At 51.8% G+C, this 22,367-nt stretch overlaps 1 protein-coding gene across 1 annotated transcript in view; it reads right to left on the reverse strand.

Annotated features, from left to right (window-relative positions):
• The window catches only part of nrg3b (neuregulin 3b), a 113,981-nt gene that overhangs the window by 89,824 nt on the left and 1,790 nt on the right, over positions 1-22,367 (reverse strand). The window contains 1 exon segment of the mRNA XM_019883345.1: positions 22,135-22,367. This exon segment is cut by the window's right edge and continues 60 nt beyond it. Within this exon segment, the coding sequence (XP_019738904.1) occupies positions 22,135-22,367 (233 nt within the window).

Genomic DNA, 22,367 nt, shown 5'->3' on the forward strand with positions numbered 1-22,367 from the left:
TATATATATATATGTTGGGATGTTAAAGGAAAACCTCCATGAAACTCAATGCAGCCGGCGTAGATCAAAATGTCCGCATTTGTGTCACACCAATGTCAAAGAAGCAACTCAAACACCAAAACCATAATAAACCAGCAGTTGGAAATTTTAACAAGCTTATAACGATGTCGGAGTGTGCTGAAGAAAAAAAAGGACAACACAGCACGGCCAGAACATCATTTTAAATCTGGATTACATAAAACTATGAGCTAATCTTACCTCAGGCAGCCCTTTGCCATACACTGTACAAATAAATGGTTGCCGTAATCCTCGTGTGATGGAAGCCCGGCTACGTTTGAAACGTGACTTGATGGAGGCCGTTCGGCTTTTTAAAGACTTGTAATTCATCTGCGTTGGGAATTTTCCCCATCGTCTTGCACTCTGCAGCCACCCGATGCTGACACGAGCGGATTATTCTGCAGGAAATGATTAAGCGGGAAAATTGAAAATCATTCATGTATGCGGCGCATTCCAAAACGGGTGGCGGGGCCGGGGAAACAAAAAAATGCTTCGAGGGCATTTTTACAAAGCGGTTCAAAAACTCTTCGGGCGTCCTGCGTTCACGTGTCGGACAAGTGGATTCTTTTCCATTATGCATGCGTTATGTCACATTGCCTCTGAGTCATGTAGCCAACGCGTGGGAAGACTCTTGTCAAACGCCGCGCCGGTCGGAGTCATGCAGACGCTTTCACTCGTGTACATTTCAACTCGACTCGAATGCCACTAGAAACAATCATGATTAGTCCAGATTGTTTCCTCTGTCCTTTGTTCAGTGACAAAAGGTGTCATGATGACACTGGGATATTACGGTGCCCCCCCCCCCCCGCTTCAGTCTGTCACTGACCTGATGCAAATTCCATGTTCAGAAATGAGAACATTTTCAGAGCCTTTATCCTACGATTCACGTTACGATGGATCATTTTGTTTTGCAACATGACACGGCCGCACTCGCTTGTTTTGCGTGTTGTATCGAATAGTGCAGAAAGGGATGATAGGTTTCGAATCCAAAAAGAAAACGTATCCGCGCTGTGCTCTGAGGCCATTTGACTGCCGAAAAGTCTTCATGAATACTTCATTAGCCATCATGCAGATGAGGGCGATTGAGCACATTATTCCGAGTCACCCGGCGCCAATTTGACAGTCCGGGCGTCGTCTCGCGTTGAAGGTGCGGCGCTCGCCATTTGAATATTCTCCCAATGTCATTCGACCCTCACCTCCTACGGCGAGCGCTTCTAAAATGCGCTCCGAAACAGCGTTTGTCGAATGCTGAGCCAATGCGGAGACAAGTTGCAAGGCCTTGAAAACTGAGCTCGACACTGGTTAAATAGAAAGCATCCTGGGGGAGGGGGGGACGCTTTATTGTCATTGCGAAATTGAAAGGTTAGACTGAATTAGTGTTCTTCCCTGCATGGTAATCTAGTATCATTCCCAATCATTAATCTAAGAGCGTGTGCAGGGGCGCGGCGACCATTTTGAGCCAAAGCTGGGCATCTGTTGCGTGGAGATTAAACCAGATCACAAGATCACGCGCACACGCACGCGCACGCACACGCGCACCCACACACACACACACACACACACACACACACACACACACACACACACACACACGTTTAATGCTGCACCCTACATGGGCAACTGGCGGCCTGGACACTCTGAACTGTCCCTGAATTAAAAAAGAAAAAAAAATATCTGAGAAACTGCCCTCTCCCATTGCCCCCCCCTAAAAAAATCTTCAAAAAGCACTTACAAACAACTAATATTTATTGCCCTATTTCCATTGCGGTAGCATTGCTAAAAATTGTGACCCCACCCCGCCCCACAGCGTTGAAGTTGCCCAACCCTGCCCTACATGAACTGTCCTCGGTTTGAACTTTTGTGTCACCCTTTGACTCTGAGAAAGCCAAACGCACTTCCTGAGCATTGACACATGGCCCAGCAACCGCAGCGGCAGCCTCGTCACTGGCTAGATGACGGCATCTTGCTCAAGGGTACTCAAGCAGAGCCCACGCTCGCCGGCAGCAGCTTCAACCCGCCACCTCTCGCGACGCTAAGCAGAGTCGTCACCGCTGGCTGCGGTGGTGAATCTCACAGATTATCCCGGCGGCCGCGTGTCGGATGAAGGAAAAGCGATTTGAAGTCATTGACGGACGCATTCTCGTCTCCGCGCAGGCCCGGCCCGGCGGCAGGCTCGAGCAGTCAATGAGGCGCGGCCGTCCTCCATCACGAGGACGGCGCTAATGAAACGTGAAAGGCAAGCAAACAAGGTGGTGCGTTGACTTTTGGAACGACTTCATGGCGTTCCACCTGACCCGACACCTGTACCGTCACGCTTGACGGGCCAAGATGCGGACAAAGAACGGATGCGCTGCAGGTGGTGCGCATTTATTAGCGTTACGCAAAAAAAAAGCGTATAATAATCATAACTTGGACGAGATCTGTTCTACCGACTTACAGACATCAGCGTATTTTTTTAATCCAGTGCTGAAAATTTTAAAAAAAACGTACAATGTTTTTGGTTTCAATTTCATTTTATAAACACAAAAAAAAGCACATTTTGGTGTTGTACTTCATGAAACCGAACCTTTAGTGTTGGCTTCAAGTCATCAAATTTGGCTCCTTGCCGTCTAAAAAAGACAGCGTGAAGCGTTCGGCTCCTGCTTAGCCACAAAGCTACCAAAGCCAAAGAGGTGTCACATTATGATAATGTTGTTAGGCAACCGTGGGAATAATCGTCCGATTAGGAACCGCTCCATTAAATCCGACATTCATCTGACTGTTGAGCGCTGCTCGCATAATGAAGCTATCTTGAATGCTAAGCTAGGTCATCAGTCAAATACAAGCAACGCATCCAATTTGGAATCTCGGTCATTTCAAACCATCTCGTGGCCCAACAGATTCCAGCCCCGTCAGAATTGCACCCGTATTGCCACGTTAGCAAGCTGCTTGAGAAGAGAACAGCTTTCAACAGCTTTTGAAATGCGCCGGGAAGGACGTCGCAGGGCCCGCGGAGCAACATTGGTGTTGCCAGTCATTACAGCTGATTAAATCTCAGCTCAAGCCTCAAGTGGCGCCGGGTTATATTTGGCGCCGGCATTTGTCATGCTCGACAGGTTGACCAAAAAAAAAAAAAAAGAATAAAAAAGAAGAAAAAAATCAAATGAGAAAGGGTAATATTAGCTAGTGCGGAGACACCTTTACGGTTCCAAGTGAACACAGGGATGTACTGTATATAAAACAGTTGCTTGAAAGGGAATTGGGGAGGGAGGGAGGGGCGGGATTGAAATCGACAGACGTCCTTTGAAAGAGACGAGCCAGCGAATGAGACAAAAGCCTCAACTGTGGTCGATACCCTCAAAGAGAGTGAAGGTGATGGAAAGCAACGCCAATACGGTGCCGGCGTACTGGACATCGAGTAACCTGTTAGCACGTCACTCTTCTTCACAGCGGTCACTCGTATGAACTACTACTTTAGGTCGAAAGAAAAGTCCAGATGTAAAAAAAAGAAGAAACTTGTGATATATATATTTTTTTTATTCAAGTATCAACCTAACGAAATGGCTTTGCTGTTCCAATAAGTAGCTAGCATAGCGCTGGCTAAAGCAAGAGTCCTTTTGAAACGGATGCAGTTTTCAATGTTCGAACCCTTTTCTCGCGCTCACTCGGGCCAACAATGTTTCGGACGGCTACAGGTCAATATCAACAAAAGGTGGACACATCGTACCAAGGACCGAAACAACAAGCGAGCAAAATCCGCTTTTTAAATCGTGCGAGCGGGTAAAGCGACCGAACGGCGCGCCGCCGGAAAGCGGGCGTTTGCGTGACAGGACTTGATTCGTTTGACAGGCGAGCACGCTTAACTCTGACACTCAATTAGAAATGACACACAGAAGCCGTTTTTAATGTCCTCTGTCACACTAATATTTCATCGGCTGACATTAGCGACGATAAAGGAACGTGTCATCCCGGAAGCGGCGATGAAGTTATTAACTTTTAACACGCAAATTAAACGCGACTGCTTTGACCCCTCGCAACGTCACGTCGCGCCGCTCGGCTTGAAAAAAATTCTTCTCCCCGCCAAGGAAATTGGCTTGGAGGACCGACTGTCAAGGGATAACCATTTGATGCGGACGTGAAAGGATGGCGTTGGGCCAGAGCGGCCCGGCCAAGAGCTTCCCCATCACTTTTCCGCCGCAAAGTGGATGAGTCCATCCGGCGACGCCATTAGGGAGGAGGCTCGTATTCAGGGAAGGGCCACTTTGCCGCTCGACGGCAAGGCGCTCGCATCCCTTGATGGCTCCGTCTCCCTCAACGAACAAGATGAACATGAAGTTCACCCAAGTGCCATGGTGAAGGCGTTACCTCCGCCAAGGTGGACGCTGCAATCGGCGCTGGTTATCATTCTGAATCATCTCTAAAGGGAAATCCAATCATCGTTTCACCTGCGTTTTTGTTTTTGTTTTTGTTTTAATGATGGCTCGGTACTGCATATCACGCCGTAGCGTCTTAGCTTAGCGGAGTTCTGCTGCTCTTTTTCATCCAAAAGAAATGCTCATGCTGTTCGCAAGTCTGGAAGCCCGGTTTAATCGCCGAGGATTTTATTGAAGGCGCTACCACCGGTGCCTGTAGCCGGAGCTAACCAGGCTATCTGCCTTTCTAATTGTCCGTAGCGCCTGCGGATCCCGCTTCACGCCGCTTTCATTCTTTCATCAAATCGATTTTTTTTTTCCCCCCACCGTGTGATCTTCATTTAGTCACAGTCTGCGATGCTCGCCATCTATCACCGGGACAGCAGCGGGAAGGGCAATCAGTCAGCGCCACGGCTGAAATGTGCATTTTTTTTTTTTTGTTTGATTTTTTTTTTCCCTGCGCTCGGTCCCGTATTTGTTTAGGGTTCCCGCATGAGAAACGCCACGTGCGGGATTCATTAATGCGGCAAACTATGGAATAAACTGGCTTAATTGCGCACATTGATCACAAACCAAAAAACAAATTGCGGTATTAGGGTACCATTAGCTTGGAGGCAGGAGCTGATGTGCTCTCATATTGACAAATGAGCATTAGGATTTTATATATATATTTTTTTTTATGGCCTTGAAGTTTAGTGCACCTACACTTACGCTCTTGTCTGTAGTCCATGTACATCCCATACAGACATCTACATCATCCCTTTACGACGACGAGATTGTTTCGTTTTTGTAAAATAGGGCAGCGAACTCTTGGAAAATAGCCAATTTCCCCACGGGCAGGAACGACGCAGTAAAAATACAAATCTCGCTCCTCGCGGTACGCGGACAAACGCATACCACCGACGTATTGTGGTCTCCATCATCAAGTTCCACCGTAGCATCCGTGACTCTGCTTGCGCAAGCCCGGTGAGTGACGTGGGTGGCAGCGGACGAGAATGCGGAGCAGGCCGGCCGTTTGGCCGCCGCCGCGCGCGCGGCGATTCGACGTGGGTTGTCGGCATCGACGGCTCGCATCTGAATGCACTTGTTGCTCCACTCGACTGTGGGGAGTATCTGGCTGGCCACGATGCGATAGGGTGCATTGGAAAGGTAGAAAAGGCAAAACCAAATGTGGTTTTCTGGGCAGCGTATCAAATCACAAGTGTGACAGTGTTTTAGGAGTAAAGGTCAGGGCTGATTAATAGCAAGAGGTGAAAAACTGCAAGCCTAGCGATCACCCCGTCTCTCCGCCTGAGCAGGCTGTTACCGATCACCTTTTAAAAGGTCAGACCGTCATCATTTAAAGGGCCATCGCTCAGCATCACATCATCACTAATTCCCTCTTGCTTATTTACTACATTTCTTCCCCTTCCTCCTCTCGTCGCAGGCCCTGGAAGGGGGGGGGGGGGCGCTAATCAATGAAGGTGACACGAAACGTCTGCGGCTTCGAGCTAAACTGGCAGCCAGTTAGAGGCAAGGGAGATAGAGCTGAAAGTCGCGGGGCCGCCCTCAACACCTGCCGCAAATGCGCCGCTCGATGCCACCATTGGGGGAGCGCCGAGGTCATCGCTGCGGTTTTGGACTTTGTTGCTCGGGGTCGGTCAAAAGCCGCGACGCGACGGCGACGGATCACAGATATCCGACATGAGTGTCGCATTTCCAGCCGGCGAGGCGAAACAACAGCGATCTAAATATCGCAAGTTGATGATTGTTTTGCCCGTCGCTATACGACACCGGCCGAGACAGCCGAACAACGATGAATTGTTTGCGATGAACAAATCATCCATTTTGAAGCAACGGGCTGAGTCATTTCCCGTGGCACATCAGATGATCCGTCACGACACACACACACAGCGCACCGCTTGGGAAGATCTCCGAGTGTCCATTGGCACATTTTCCAAATGGCAACACGGCAGCAAACGGAGATGGCGGCTTCCCTCCGGCATCTTAGCAGACTTTTCACAACAACTCGGAGGCATCCCGAGCAATCATAAATGCCACAGGTATCTTGAGAGCTTTGGCATGTACGCCCAAACAGCAAAGGGACACCCGAGGTCCCTTTTGACGTCAGCCCGTGCAAATTTTCAGTCCGACGTTGCTCGAGCAACAGCAGCAGCCGGAGCCGCGTGACTTCACACCGCCGCTACGTCGCGCCGCCGACTGATAAAAGCCTTCAGCATTCAAGCAGACACTCCCGAGTCAACATAAGCCCCCCCCACCCCAAAAATAAACCCAATCTAAAATTCCAAAGATAAAATATGTCTCATTTACTGACAAGCGCAGACTACATTTAGGAAGAGCTTGATGCTAGCAAAAGAAAAAGCTCCATATTTTATCATCCCGTTTGCAGTGGCAAAACGCATGATGGAGCTGCCAAATTGGAGGAGCATTTCTCCCGTCTTGCCATCAAAGCTCTCGTTTAAAAGGCGCTCTTCATTCCGAGGCCCGCCGCCAGGAGAGCGTCGCGACGGCGAGACGAAGCGGCAGCGACAAACGACGAGTGCCGGCGCCTTGCCGAATCGTCGTCTTCAAAAATGATAACGAGTTTTAATTGAGACATCACTAAAACTACCACCGCATGAAAGAAATCCATCGCTCATGTCCCGCGCTTCACTTCACGCTCTCGGAGATCGATGCCCGAATGAGTGACAAATCCAAAGGCTCGTAAAGTAAGATAAAAAATAAGGCAAAATAAGGTCTCGTCGAGGATATGGACCGGGCCTGCAAATACAAAAAAAAAAAACGCACCCTTTCTAACAGCGTACCTGCGAGTATTTCAAGCACGTGCACGAGAGGGAATGGTGAACCGCGTCTGATCCGGTGCCACGCTTGCACGCTCCAGTCTAGTCGCTGATTTCTAAATGCTCAGAATTAGCATCGTGACATCCGCCCCCGGACCATTAGCGTCGACTCATGAAGCACTTTAAGAAGGCTTTGCCAACACAATATGAAAACCAACTGGTGAAGTAGCTCATTAGCCCGAGCCGAGCCCATCCAATTAAAACACGGCAGCCAATCCGTCCGCAAAAGCGGCTCCCCCCGCCTCCCCTTTTGGGTTCCAAAACAGGAGGAGGAAAATGGAAAAGCCAAAGATTTCACTTGCAACTTGAACTGAACATGCACAAAGAAGATATATGGGGGACTCTTGATCACCCAAACACGCAATTCCGATATGAAGGGCTTCAGCCAACCGTGTCAATTTCAGGTTCCCTTCGCAATGAGCACAGCTTCTCCGGTCATCAGAACGACAGCGGTCAGAAATGGAACGCGTGTGCGTGAAATACGTCGTTGACGACCCCTCACGGAGCCAACTAAATTGTGTTAGCCATTCGAGTTCAAGGTACATCTCAGTTGACGCTATTTTACTTGATGCGTGACAAGGTTAAAGTCACAGACGGCCCAACAGGACGCCGCCTCGACCGTCATTTATTTGAAGGAATCGGAATATCATTGGCTGGCCGGAAAAAAGCAGCGGGAAGGGCGACGACGGCATTTCCACCTCGGTGCCTGCGGGTGCGTCGCCGACGCGGACGAGTAAACGGCGCGTTGAGCCGGATTGATTTGACTTGCGAAGTCTCATCGGGCCGTTTTGGAAAATGTCACATGATGATGGCAACAAAAACATGCTCGGAGATGTTTGACGTGCTCTTCTCCCATCTGCACCTTTCAACCCTGTCGGATCGCTGGCTGCTCCGTTTGCATGGCGTAGCACGCAGCCAGAGTGGTGCAAGCACTTCTTTATTCTGGGCATACAGCGACCCACCCATTTTCGCTCCCGTTTTATAGAGATATAGACAGTATATCCAAGCACCCACCCACAAATACACGCATAGATCTAAACACACACACACACACACACACACACACACACACACACACACACACACACACACACACACACACACACACACACATACATAAACAGCGTCCTGTCACTTCAAGATATACACTCGGGTGTATTTATCTCCAGAGGCAGAAGACTTGGCAAGTGCTTTGCGTGCAGCACACCTCTTCTCTGACCCGCGCGTCCGTAACCGGTGCTCTCTGACGAGCTGTCAAAGCGTCAGTCGAGTGAAAGATGGCGACGCCAATACATCAGAAAGCAGGCCGCCCGAGTTCCGCCCACTCGGACGCGCGCATCCTTTCCGCCAGACGCGTTTACTCGGCAAACGAGGCCTCACGTGATTCATAGCAATTGGCACTTAAGAGTTTCCAAACGACAGATTGTTTCAGAGGCTGAGCACATGTCAAGCGCGTCACATTTGTTTGGCCGCCGCCCGCCGCGTGTAATGTATTTGTCTCCTATTAAATGGGCGTCCTGGCAGGTGGCCGGGGCGGGAAGACGGCTTTTCCTACACCTCCATCATATTGCGCTCCCCTCGCGGCCACACGTGCACGCGGCCCTCGCGCTGCAGCTGCGTCACCTGCTCCTTTGCTCACTCAAGGCTGTCGCCAAAGTTTGACGGAAGAGGTGCTCGCTCTCTCTCTCTGTCTCTTCCTCTCACACACACACACACACACACACACACACACACACACACACACACACACAAACACACACACACACACACACACGCACACTGTGAAGCACATGTCTTGAAACATTCATACGCCTCCATTAGGGGCCCGTCAGGTGGCCCGCTTAAGTGGACCGCATCAGAGGAACGCTTAATGTCATCTCCATTCATCTCGCAGCCACGCTCACAGCGAATTACATCGGGGGTGTCGGAAGCTTTTATGTTTCTCCGTTCTTCCAAAATCCAAAAGGATGCAAGGTCCACTACGGCATTCTTTGTCTTTCAGTGATTTAGCTCGCGCGAACTGATTTACCAGTGGAGGTCGAGGTTTGATGAGCACTTACAGATATTTGATACATCCCATCATTTCAAATCATTTTCAATTCATTGACACGTCGATTGTCGGACAAAAACGATTGTCTGGTTAGCGGTCCGGGGTGCCCCCCGTGCCCCCGTGTCTCACTCAATCAACTCTTACTACTTAGGTACTTCCTATGTTTGTCCTGCATATCATTTCAAAGACCCAGCGTAAGCGCAACTAAGACCGTCTGCCATCTAGGGATGATCGGTGATATTACAACCTACGACTTCAGTTGATGCATGCTCGCAGTTCAGCGCCTGCGAATTAGCGTCATCACAATTTGCCCATTCACTGCGTCTCTCATAGAATACGTCTATTGAACGTGGATAGGATTTCCTTTCTTTCTTCAAAAATAATCGACAAACGGAGTAGAGTTCACTCAGTGGGGTGTCTAATGGGACAAATGTACAGATAGCAATTTCTGCCGCTTGCGAAGAATCTCAATCCGAGGGAAACCGGCATTGATGTCAAAGCCACCGAATCTCTGCAAGGCCTCCACCGGCAATTAAACAAGCCGTCCTGCCCAACCTGCTCGGTGCCCGTGAATGGCAACTCTTCATGGATCCAAATTGCCCTTCTCCTTGACAGCGCCATCTTGACTCCTCATCCTCTGATTTTCAAAGCCAATCGACTCAAAGGACAGACAGCGCGCGGAGGCTTCCGACTTGACATTTGCCAGGATAATCAATGGCCGTGTCTCTGGCGACCCGCTCGCACGACACTCACCGTTGCGTTCGTTTAGGCGACGTGGAGCGGAAACGTCAAGACTTCGACAAGCTAATTAGCTCCCGGTTGCACATTGTTTGAGAAGAATAGCGAAAGGAGAAGGCGCCGCGTAAATAAAGCGGCGACGAGAATTTGTCACGGTTGTCAATTCAAGCCGGCAGGCCTTTTATTTATTATGACTTAATTCACTTGCAATTAAACCTTTTTAGACTCATATTGAAACACAGACTGAAAAAGAAATTCAAGTTGCCTCCAGCGCTCTGCTAAATGACGCTTTGTTTTGTTTTCCTCCCTTCACCGATTGCGATTGCACAGCTTTCAGCACCGGACAGTTCCACTGAGAGGCTCGGCGCTCGTTTTCATTGGGCTCGCTCGCGGCGAACCGGAGCGTTTGGCGGCTGACCTTGGGGTGAGGCACGGGGGGCACCCCGGACCGCTTCCCCGGAGCCGCGTACGCGAGTCTGACATCTCGAACTCGTTGATTGGCGCTCGCACTCAGGTTCCACTCACTGCTAAAATGATCTTCATTAGCTTTGCGCTAGGCTCATTAGCTCCATTGTCACGGCGAAAACATTCCGGAACGATACGTGTCGGACCGAGGGTTTTGCTTTGCCATCACGCGGAATTGCCCGTGTGTGATTTTACGAGATGGTGCGCGCGGGTGGGGGGCGCGAGGTAGGCCGTCATCACATGAGTGCGCTGCGTGGCTGGCAGAGGAACCGCGCAGACGCGTGTCGGACGGAGCGAGGGATGGTGTCAATCAATGAGTAGGAGGGACGGCGTGAAGAAGAGAAACGTGTCGTTCATGGGCTGCGCACGTGTGCGCTTTGGGGCGGGCGACATGTGGAGAGATGGCGAGGGAGGAGGAGGAGGAGGAGGAGGGGCGCTGAAGCATATTCCACCGACAAGCCTCGGGCCAAGCGCTAGCTGGAGAATCTCTAATCATATGCATCAAGTCAACACCAGTGGCGCCAGCGCAAGCTGCTGACTACAGAGGAGAGTGAAGGTTTGACTCGGCACGGAGAGCGGTTCACTCTCGTTCCCCAACAGGTCATCCGCAAGAGAATAAAGCACAGGGAAAAAAAAAAAACAACATGGCGGCGAATTGAGGTGAGCCAGTCCGCTCGTCGGCCTCTTTCGCTAGGACGGAGGCGTCAGCGGCACCCCGGGGAGCGGCAAGACAGATTAATGCAGGGGCTTTAATATTTCACGTGAAAATGCATTCCCGCTCCCTCTCGCCGCGGCTCAGAGAAGCGGGCCTCTCTCGCTCTTCATCTCTTTCTGGCTTCAAGCATGAACGTGTTCTGCTGAAGTCGAAGATTTGCTCATCCCGAAGCTTCTCGCCGCGCCCTTTGTGGCAGTCCACCCTTTGTCCTCATCTGTTCCCCCCGCCCAGCTTCAGAGAAAGTTCCTGACCTTGCACCTGCTGGCTCCGAGTCACCTTGAATGAGACGCGCCCCTCCCCTTCCCGCTCTCAGGTTGTGTGCCGCCCCTCCCCCCCCCCGCCCTCCTCTCATCACGGAGAACAAAATCCATTGTGATCACATGATCTGATCCGGCGTCAGGTTCGGGATCGGGAGCCGGCCGTAAGACTCAAGATGTCCTATATCATAGATGACAGGCTGGTCCGGGGCCGCGGCGTGTCTGCTGCCGAGTAAATCCACACTAAGAAGATTAGAGCAGAGAATGCCTCTCCAGCGCGCCATCGGGCCCACCCGCTTCGACTCGCTCGACTGCCTGTTAAGTCGTCCCCATTGTCACATATCTGCCCCACTTTTACACTGGGGGGGGGGGGGGTTCGACGCTACAACAATCAAGGCAAATCCCAATTGTATTGATTGAACCGGTACGCAATGACGTTTTCGCTCTTAGCAACGCGGTGAGCCGCCGAGTACGACGCTCTCCATCGGTTGACGAACGCGTTTGGACAGCTTTGCCGAGCCGCTCGCCGCATGTTGCGCAATCACCCGGCGCGGCCGTCAATCCGTATTTCAAGTCGCCCTCACGAAATGGGCTCCGGTGGCCAATACTCAGCGGGCCTTTTCCCGATTGCAAAGAAACTTTTCAAATACGTCTTTTTTGTTGTTGTTGTTGTTGTTGTTCGGTAATTTTGCCTAAGGGTCAGTCAGCGCTGCCTATGACGGAGAGAATCGCGTCACTTTACAAAATAAAATATTCTTCAGGCCCGGATAACAAACCGCGAGCGCTCCGAGGTTAGGTTTGTTCTCTGCGGCTCGTTCCAAAGCGGTACGGATGGAAACGCAAGCGTCGGGAGGTAAAGCGCAGGAGTGACCTCACACAAGTCTCAACAAGAAAGTCAGAGCGCCGCTTCTTCACCGCCTTTCCTGCCGACTCAGCGCCGCTGCCACTTGAACTAAATCATCTGCTGTGCATTTACATCAAGGCTCATCGGTCTTAACTTCCAACTTCCCAAATAAGTGTGAGAATTATACACACCAACACACACACACACACACACACACATCTGTATATACGAAAGCAAGATGCTTCTACTTTTTGGGTGCGTATGTGTGCAGCCAGCCTTCAAGACGGACCGGCCGCTCTCAGTTTTGCCCCCCCGCCCCCACGAGCGTGCTGGCCCCCAACTCTCGGCTCCATCTAGGCCAGCAGCTTGACACAGCTGGACACGCGTGAGCCCCCGCTATGGACTTCTTGCTTTGTTGCGCACACGCGTGCTATGCAACGTGCACGCGCGTGCCAGCTGTCGTGGATTAGAGAAAGAACAAGAGCTTCTCTGTACGCGGCGGGCTGCGCTCGACGCTCATGCCCCGGATGTGACCAAAAGCCAAGATTTATTTTCTTGTTATTCCAAACAGTTTAAGCGTCGGCGCGTGAATACGAACAGAAAGCAAATGCTCTTATTGGCAAACGCGGCCGTGTTTGCACACAACGGCCTTGAGGCTTTGCCTCGACAAAAAGTGGGCGGGGGGTGTTCGGGATGCCGCACCGTTTCGGCAGTTTGGCGTTTCACTCGATCTGGTTTTCCGTCGCATCCATCTCTCGATACATTGAGCCCGCCGACTCTTCGATCTCCCCGCGGCCGGATCTCGGCTTCATCTTTATTATTCGCCTTTCTGGAGTCTCATCTGGACCAAGCTCCCCCCCCGGCCACAAACCCACAAAGAGGACAAACGGATCGGCGTTTCATTCAAAGGAAGGCGAGTGTGGATGGATGCCACCATTTCTAATACCTGGTCAAGAAATAAGAAGCGGTAACGCTTGACCGGATGAAATCAAACATGAAAAGATGGAAAGTGGAATAAACGTAGTTGGCTGACAAGAACGTGGAAGCGAATTGGCCTCACTCTGGCAATACAAACGCAGCCCCCCCCCGCATGGCTTCCTCACACACGGCCATCAAATATTCCATCATATCCTCGAGCGTCCCCGACTCCAGCTGGGATCAAAGTACACACTTGATGACGGTGCACGGAGCGCACGGAGCGCACGGGAGAGCCACTCGCGGCTCTCAAGCCGCCCCACCCCCACCCCCACCGCACGCGCTAAGCCCCTCATTCCCTTCCAGAGGTAAAGCGCAGGAGTGACCTCACACAAGTCTCAACAAGAAAGTCAGAGCGCCGCTTCTTCACCGCCTTTCCTGCCGACTCAGCGCCGCTGCCACTTGAACTAAATCATCTGCTGTGCATTTACATCAAGGCTCATCGGTCTTAACTTCCAACTTCCCAAATAAGTGTGAGAATTATACACACCGACACACACACACACACACACACATCTGTATATACGAAAGCAAGATGCTTCTACTTTTTGGGTGCGTATGTGTGCAGCCAGCCTTCAAGACGGACCGGCCGCTCTCAGTTTTGCCCCCCCGCCCCCACGAGCGTGCTGGCCCCCAACTCTCGGCTCCATCTAGGCCAGCAGCTTGACACAGCTGGACACGCGTGAGCCCCCGCTATGGACTTCTTGCTTTGTTGCGCACACGCGTGCTATGCAACGTGCACGCACGTGCCAGCTGTCGTGGATTAGAGAAAGAACAAGAGCTTCTCTGTACGCGGCGGGCTGCGCTCGACGCTCATGCCCCGGATGTGACCAAAAGCCAAGATTTATTTTCTTGTTATTCCAAACAGTTTAAGCGTCGGCGCGTGAATACGAACAGAAAGCAAATGCTCTTATTGGCAAACGCGGCCGTGTTTGCACACAACGGCCTTGAGGCTTTGCCTCGACAAAAAGTGGGCGGGGGGTGTTCGGGATGCCGCACCGTTTCGGCAGTTTGGCGTTTCACTCGATCTGGTTTTCCGTCGCATCCATCTCTCGATACATTGAGCCCGCCGACTCTTCGATCTCCCCGCGGCCGGATCTCGGCTTCATCTTTATTATTCGCCTTTCTGGAGTCTCATCTGGACCAAGCTCCCCCCCCGGCCACAAACCCACAAAGAGGACAAACGGATCGGCGTTTCATTCAAAGGAAGGCGAGTGTGGATGGATGCCACCATTTCTAATACCTGGTCAAGAAATAAGAAGCGGTAACGCTTGACCGGATGAAATCAAACATGAAAAGATGGAAAGTGGAATAAACGTAGTTGGCTGACAAGAACGTGGAAGCGAATTGGCCTCACTCTGGCAATACAAACGCAGCCCCCCCCCGCATGGCTTCCTCACACACGGCCATCAAATATTCCATCATATCCTCGAGCGTCCCCGACTCCAGCTGGGATCAAAGTACACACTTGATGACGGTGCACGGAGCGCACGGAGCGCACGGGAGAGCCACTCGCGGCTCTCAAGCCGCCCCACCCCCACCCCCACCGCACGCGCTAAGCCCCTCATTCCCTTCCATTAATCGAGCCCGTGAAAAATACATGATGGGCTTTGCTCTTGCCATTTGTGCTCGGCGAGTCCACATACATCACCGGAGGGGACGCATTGCGACGGGCCTCTGCGAGAAGAGTGACGCTCGTACGCTCGCAAAATGTGAACGCCGACCGTGAGGTCGAGTGGAAATCTCCGGCCTGAAACTTTTGCAGACGTTCATATTTCACACTCCTGGTCAAAAACAAATGAATCGGCGGCAAGACAACAACGGATCCCGCGTTAGCGCGCTAACGCGACCCTCACGCCCGCTCGATCATCTCGCAACGGGTAATCATCGGAGCAGGAGCGCCGCGAGTCATAAAAACGCGAGGTACAATTAAATCAGAGGACACTGTAATGTTCTGCGCCGGTGATTAGTCCGGGATTGTTTCAACAACTCGACCGGGTTAAGCCAAGGTTGCGCTCTAAAACTCTCAAAGTCGGCGGCGCGGGGGGAACGCTGGACCGACTCGCGCGGCACGGGAAATTTTTGCAGTTCACGCTGGGAGAAGCGGATGAAATGAAGTTCACCGTTTTTTTTTTTTTTTTTTTTTTTATGGTGCAAGAGGGACTGTAACTTCAACTGCGAAAATGGAACCTCTCAAAGTAAAGTGAAACGATGGGGGACGTATAAATTCGAACCATCCTACTAAATCGCTGCGATGGCTCTTGCGCAGCAAATCATTTGCCGTCCGGTCTAGAAGAGACAAAAATAACTGCAACTCTCTCTCTCTCTCTCTACACGTGGCATGTCTCATCTTACATTTTAAAATCAGCACCAGCATAAAAACGTCGCCGCCACGCCGGAAAAGGGGCTCTTACGTGGCGCGGCGCCCGCGTCCGCTCCCCTCCCAGCCTTTGCACTGTCATGCAACTTTCCCAAGCAGATATTGAGACAAGTCCATTCCAAGTGTTTCATCCGCTCAGGGATTTTCAACGGAGGCATTTCGGAGCATTTTTTTTAGAGGGGGGCGTGTCAATGGCACATCTTCACTCGAACGTTCGTCTTCAAGAGGTAGCACAGGCACATGCGAGGGGAAAGGCGAGACGTGGGGAAGAGAAGTGCTAAGAGAGAGAATGAGTGGTAGTAAAAAAGGGGGGGGGTGTGGGGGGGTAAACTACAAAGCGGAGTGGCACGTAGCACGAGAAGTGACCTTCATTTCCACATCCTCGCCAATAGCACACTTGCCGTCGACGGGGGTGGCAGCAGGCGGCGCATTGCGATGAATCAATCAGATGGCCGCGGCCTCCGCAATCCACACCCCCCCCCCCCCCCCCCCCCCCCCCCCCAAAAAAAGATGCTAGGTGTGAATCCGGGCAAGCTGCCGATGACATTCCGCACGCGACGCCGTTCCTCGCGGCGACGCTCTGACGTCAATGACTTTGCGTGAGCTTTACGTCACCACAAGTTCTATTTGCGACCGGCACGTGGGCCTCACAGCTCTGGGCTTTGACGTTCTGGTCTTGCACCGTCATGCATGTTAGCTTATTAAAAGACTCGAAATGCTCCATTGCAGAATGCTCTTTGCTGATTTGTACAAAGTAAAAGTCGAAGTACACATTTAGCCTGAGCACAAATTAGACTGCTAACATAAGTGGTCAAGTTGGGTTATCTGCCACTATTGACCTCCAAATGAGGTGAAGCAGGCTAATCATGATGAAAGCAAAAAAAAAAAATCTTGATGACATTTTTTCTACGACTACAAACACGGGTTCAACTTCAGCGGCGCCTACAATCTTGAACAATTCATCGAAATAAGAGGCTTCAAGATGTTGGACGTCACTCCAGGTTGCTCTCAAACGAAACGTTCGCCTTGAATCGGCGAGCCGAGTGCTAATGCTAACACAGTGAGAAATGCACAACCTTCTAAGTGACAAAATTCCAACAAACTGTGCAGCAATACATTTAATTGATCATCACCATGAGTGTTCACAGTCAGGTATTCTTTCTCCTCTCCGAGAAGCCGAGACCTTTGTTCCATAGAGGCGTGCGTCCTTGTACACTGTATGCGTCTGTCTCGTACTGGCAAGGTTGGCAGGAAATGGGGTTGGGCATGACAATTGTGCTGAATTTAATATGAAACATGAGATTGGATTATTAGAATGGGATATCCAATAAAGAGAGATTATTTTTGGGACCAAAACCCCCAAACAAACAGGCCACGCCGCCTCGGCCGTCCGTCTCCCCTGTGTTGGTACAAACGGATAACACAAGCGGCTCCCCCCACTGGGTCCCTGATTTAATAGGGGGAATCGAACGCTCTCAGATCCTATTTAACGGCGGGTAATTCGCCGCGCGCGCCCACCACAGCCGTGTGCGGGACTTCATTTCGGCGCGCCGCCCCTTTGCGATACCAGCCAGTGGCCGCTTCCGAATGAACGAGTCAACGATTTTGCGACCAACGATTTTGCGACAAACGATTTTGCGACCAACTGAATTATCGAGAGAGGATTTGCGCTTAACAAGCGGGCAAATACGGAGGCAACGCTTCCTTAAAATCAATGCGCAGCAAACATTCGACATCCGTGTCGGTCTTCTAATCATCAACAGAGACACAATTCCCATATGTCGTGATCGGAGAGGATAGATTGCAACTTGCGGACGGAGAGGCCCGCTCTCATTGTGAGGAAACGGTGCCAATCAATAGCTGAACTCCGTTTCTTCATTTCCAGAGCTAAAACGCAGCCTGTTCTGCTATTTCAGAAGAAAAAAAAAACTTCAAGTGGGACGTGAAATGTTAGCTGAGCATGTACCCTAGCATCCGACAGCGTGTTCTGGCCGTTACCTCCCCCCCCCCCAACCTCGTGCACGGGGCATCTCCTGCACTTTACAAATGGGACACGCCATCAATTATTCATGCTTCCTGCAGTACACGTTCCTCGTTTCCCTTTCTGTCCATGAATATTTAAAGGGGCAGCGCGACCACCGAGGCCGTGTACTTCACGCAACTCCTCGCTGAATGCCAGCGTGCTTTTGTCACTTCCCAGTCGGACCGTTTGTCAACACGACGCACTGTGATTTGTAGCGGATGGCCTTCGTGTGTACTTACACCGAGACTTGAGGACTTCGGTTCTAGGTCCTCTGCGGGACAAGAGTCAAGAAATGCAGACAGAGGGTGGGGGGTGGTGGGAAAGGGCCCCCCCCCCCAAGTACACGCGGAATACTTTACAACTTGCGAAGGTGAACGTCAGGGTCACTGCCGAGCTTCTAAACTGCGAGAGGTGCCGGGGCGCAGCGAGGGATCGGGTTTCTCATTTGGAGGGGAGGACTTGGTGCGCTGCCAATCAAGTGCCGCAGTGCCACGCGACCGCCGCAGATTGTCCAAGGATGCCGACCGGAAGCGCAAAAGGACCCCTCCCGTCTCGTCTGGCGGGCCGTAGCTCGGCCCTTTTCTAATCGCGTTTCCTCATCTCGCCAAGACAGTTGGGACGAACTGCGCGCTGCTTTCCAAGCGTTTGCTCTTTCGCTCCGTGGCGCAAAGCACGGCCCGTAAAGCGACGCTTTTATCGACTGATCAATGAAACCTCTCATAAACCACAAAGGGAGACCAAGCCCATTTTTTTTTTTTTTTGTTCCTCCGCATGTTCCATTCCCTTCGGCATCGTGCCGAGATTCTCCCGCCGCCCTTTCTGGACCGGATGCGACCGTCAACTATATGGCGTAGTCCGGACCGGGCTCGATCGCGCCATCGGGATTCCCAGCCGCAAGCCTTTAAAAGTCGCCTCGCCAACACCCGCTTGAAGGTCACACGCTCCCGTGGCCGAAATGGTGACAGCTGACCCACGACTGCTTCCGCGAGCCAACGTTCTCTCCCACTGAACGATAACGCGCCGCCGATCCGACTCACGTCTTCGGCTCCTCCGCCTATTGGTCGGATGCATCGTGCCGACGCCGGAGGGCAACGCGCGTCCAAAAGAAAGCCATATTCATCGAGCCGGCAGAGCATCGGTCTGAGGTGAGCTCCGATTTCCTCAATTGGGCCGCACTTGGCTGCCGCCGCCGTTTCGACGCTCCGCCGCGTGCGTCTCTGCGCATTGGTTTTGCCTCTTTAAAGCGGCCGGGCCTCCCGCCCTCCCTCTTTCTGCTCGGTTGATTCGCCAAGAGTCAGCGGGCCGTGCTGGGCACTTGCGGCGGAAAGGGCGCGGGGATCAATTTCCACCAAATTCCACATATTCGCCGGGCCTGTCAGCTCGGGCTAATTTGTCTGCAGGCTCGCCCCGCCGACGCGGCCGCTGATGTATTCCGCTTTGTAATTGGTGCCCATCGGTGTCAAGTGTCTCCGCCGGCTTATTAGATGTCCGAGGCCGACGGACTCTCGTGCCATCTTCAGGCATTTGCGAGAGGCGAATATGCGCGCATATTTTAACCGTGTGATGTTATGCTAATACTTGTTTTTTTTTTTAAACACGTTGATAATTGGGAAGCCAAAGAGCTCCAGTTGGCACGGCGCCGTCAAAAGAATTCAGAGCGCAGTGGAGCACGTCCAAAGGCGCCGTTTCTTTGGCGGCGCGTGCTCCGAGCGGTTCTTGGGGATGAGTCATTCCCGATGCATTGTCTCAACACATTTCGACTGGGTTGATAGCGATATAATCCCCGAGTAGATAACCGAGCTTCAACTTTCAAGCGAGCGGCACGAGGCGCGCTTTCGGAGGCTTAGAGGATCGCTTTGTAACTACAAAGGTGGCCGCTCTCGATCTCATCGAAGGAAGTCACGGCGGGGCTGAAAGTTTCTTAGGAACTCGGCCCGCTGCGATCAAAAAGTAGCGGCAAAAGAACCTTCCTGTGCGTCCGCGCGGGAGCGACCAAGCGTCCCACCAGACTTTCCGAGCTTGTTACAGGACCTCAGAGGCACCCTGTGAGATCTGAGCCTGACCTCCTGGGGGAGGGATTGGCGCCAAACTGCATTTCTATCTTTGCTTTTAATCCCGCTTGCACGCTCATTCTGTGATTCCAATCTGGTCACCTGCGCTGGTTGACTTTTGGCGGCGGCGTGATTGGAGCTCCTCATTCAGACCGAAATGTCATTTTGTTCCCTACCGAGATTGCTCATCCACTCTGGCGTTAGCTTATCCTCGGCGCACCCGATCCAATCAGCGTCGGTCGCAACTCTGCCGGCTCGATGTCATTCAAAGGACAGAGAGGAATTACCGGGCGGGGGCAACAGACGGGGGGGCAAATGGCGTCCGGAGGCCAACCCTGCGCTGATCAAAGTCTTTCCGTTGAACGACGAGGTTTCTGCAAACTCGCCGCGGCCACTACCGTTGTTGTGAATTTACGGTTTTAGTGTCTGAATTCTTTTTGCTCCGAGTATCGCGCTTTGCATCCATTTTTTTGAAGGTGCTCCAGAAATACACTCGAGTTGAGTCGATGATAAGGCTTCTTGCACGCGCAAGCCCAAGCGCATTATTCCGCAACTTAGCAATATAGCAAATCAATTGGCTACGCATATGGGAGGTTTAAAAAAAAAAAAAAAAAAAAAAAACACCTGGAGCCGCGCTTTGCACAACGTTTCATCATCAGCGCAGAGGTCCTATTCTGTTGCGGTTTTACATTTTAAACACAGCGCGTTGCACTTAAGTAGAAGAAATGTCAGCCGTGCTTTCAAAGGAAGCTGATTCATCAGCGCTATGAGCGGGTTCGCTTCCGGATAGGATGGAAGGACTTTTTAAAAAAAATTCTTTTACGAATAAAACAAAACGGAAGCAAATCGGTGACCGCAAAGGTTAAGGGGAAATTCTTCAGCGCTAAAATGAATCATTGAACAAGTCCATCTGAAGTACATTTAAGTCAGAGGGAATCAATGCATTCAATCCATTTTACAGTCTGCAAAACAGGATTTTAAGCCTAGAATGATTTGTTTTCAATCTCTTTGGGAGTCTTTGTCCAAATATTTGAGCCCTTTCGCTGGTTGCTTTGTTGACACACATGAAAACAAGTCAAGTTCAATTCACCCGAGCGCCGAAGTCGAGCCCGATTTGTTCGTAGAACGCAAAGCCAACACGGTCCTCATCGTTGAGCCGAGGCATCGACGGCATTAGAGTGCACAAGGCCTCAGATCAAGAGATCAACTCGCAACACATCTTCAATGGGGGCGGGGGAAATATCAATATAAGCTACTAGAGGATTAAAAAAAGAACCTGCCAAAATGACAAACATTGTGAAGAACACAATTGCTAATTGGACGATAGCAAGGACGAAACGAAGGAAGGAATGCGAGTAGGACGCCACTGTACCGCGTGTGGAACAAAATGGAGTCGCTTGAGTCAAAGAAGAGCACGCGGGTCAAGAGAAGCGCGGCAAAGCGGGCAAGTCAACAAATATTTCCAGATTGAGAGCGCGTTACGCTTCAGGTGAATGACAGTCAAGCGGCTACATCAACAGTTTGCCAAAAGCCGAGAGGGAAAACCGCGTCGGAATGAGGGGATCGCTATGGTAACCTACTCATCCAATCCACAGCTTGTGTGCGAGTCAAATGAAGTCTTGCGTGGCGCTAAAGTTGCAAAAAGTGCCGCCCCCTCACTCTGAAAGCTTCCATCCCTTCGTTCCGGAGGTACGATATTTATCGGATGAAAGCATAAGTGAAAGATCAAGAAAAGGGGGTTGAAAACCCAAAAAGGATATCCCCTGCTATCAGTTTGGGCGAGTGATTACAATTCACGTTGATTTTCCCATGAGGCGAACGAACGCAAAGCTTTCCATTCTCAGACCAGGAATCATCTCGAATCCGGTTCACCCCTGTGATTCCGACTAGTTTTCCATGAGGAGCCCAAAACAATGAGAGCCCAGTATCGCCCGATGCAAACGGAAACGGAAGTAAAAAGGCCTCCCACCGGAGGAGACGTCGCAGAGACTGCCGCAGCGGACTCAGGAGACCAAAATCTGGCTGGCTCTGACACACCGGGAGTGCCCGGAAGACACCGCCAGACTCCGTGATGTCAAAGTGACGTCTCCTCGATCTCCGGCGGGTCTCGGAGATGTCGCCAAAGTCGCAGGCGGCGCCGCTCTCCGCGACGTCTCCGAAGCCCGCTGGAGGGAGACTTGGAAAAAGTCTCCAAGGGGTCTCCAAAAGTGTAGCGAACGTCTGTGGCTTTTCTGTGACTCCCCGGCGAGTCCGTAGAAGACATCGCCGAGACCCGAGTGAGCACCCGGTCTTCAGAGCAGCGAGACGGGCCCTGAAATGGCGCCATTCCGTCAAGACCAGTCACTCACGTGTTCGGAAGCGGTGCTGCGGTCGAGTCGCGGGAGCCTTCCCTTGACGCCCGTGAGTCCAGCGAGCCGTGGGCTTCGCCGGGGGGGCGGGTGGCTGAGCGGTGCTGGTCTGGACCTTCGTGGTGATCCTCACAGTGGCGGCGGTGACGGTGGCGGGAGCGCCGGAGGTGGCGGAGGCTCCGGTGGCGGAGGGGGTCTGCCCTGGCTTGGACTGGCCGGCTCCGTTGCGCCCG

This window comes from Hippocampus comes, unplaced genomic scaffold (assembly GCF_001891065.2).
Source record: "Hippocampus comes isolate QL1 unplaced genomic scaffold, H_comes_QL1_v1.1 scaffold367, whole genome shotgun sequence".
Classification (NCBI taxonomy): Eukaryota; Metazoa; Chordata; class Actinopteri; order Syngnathiformes; family Syngnathidae; genus Hippocampus; species Hippocampus comes.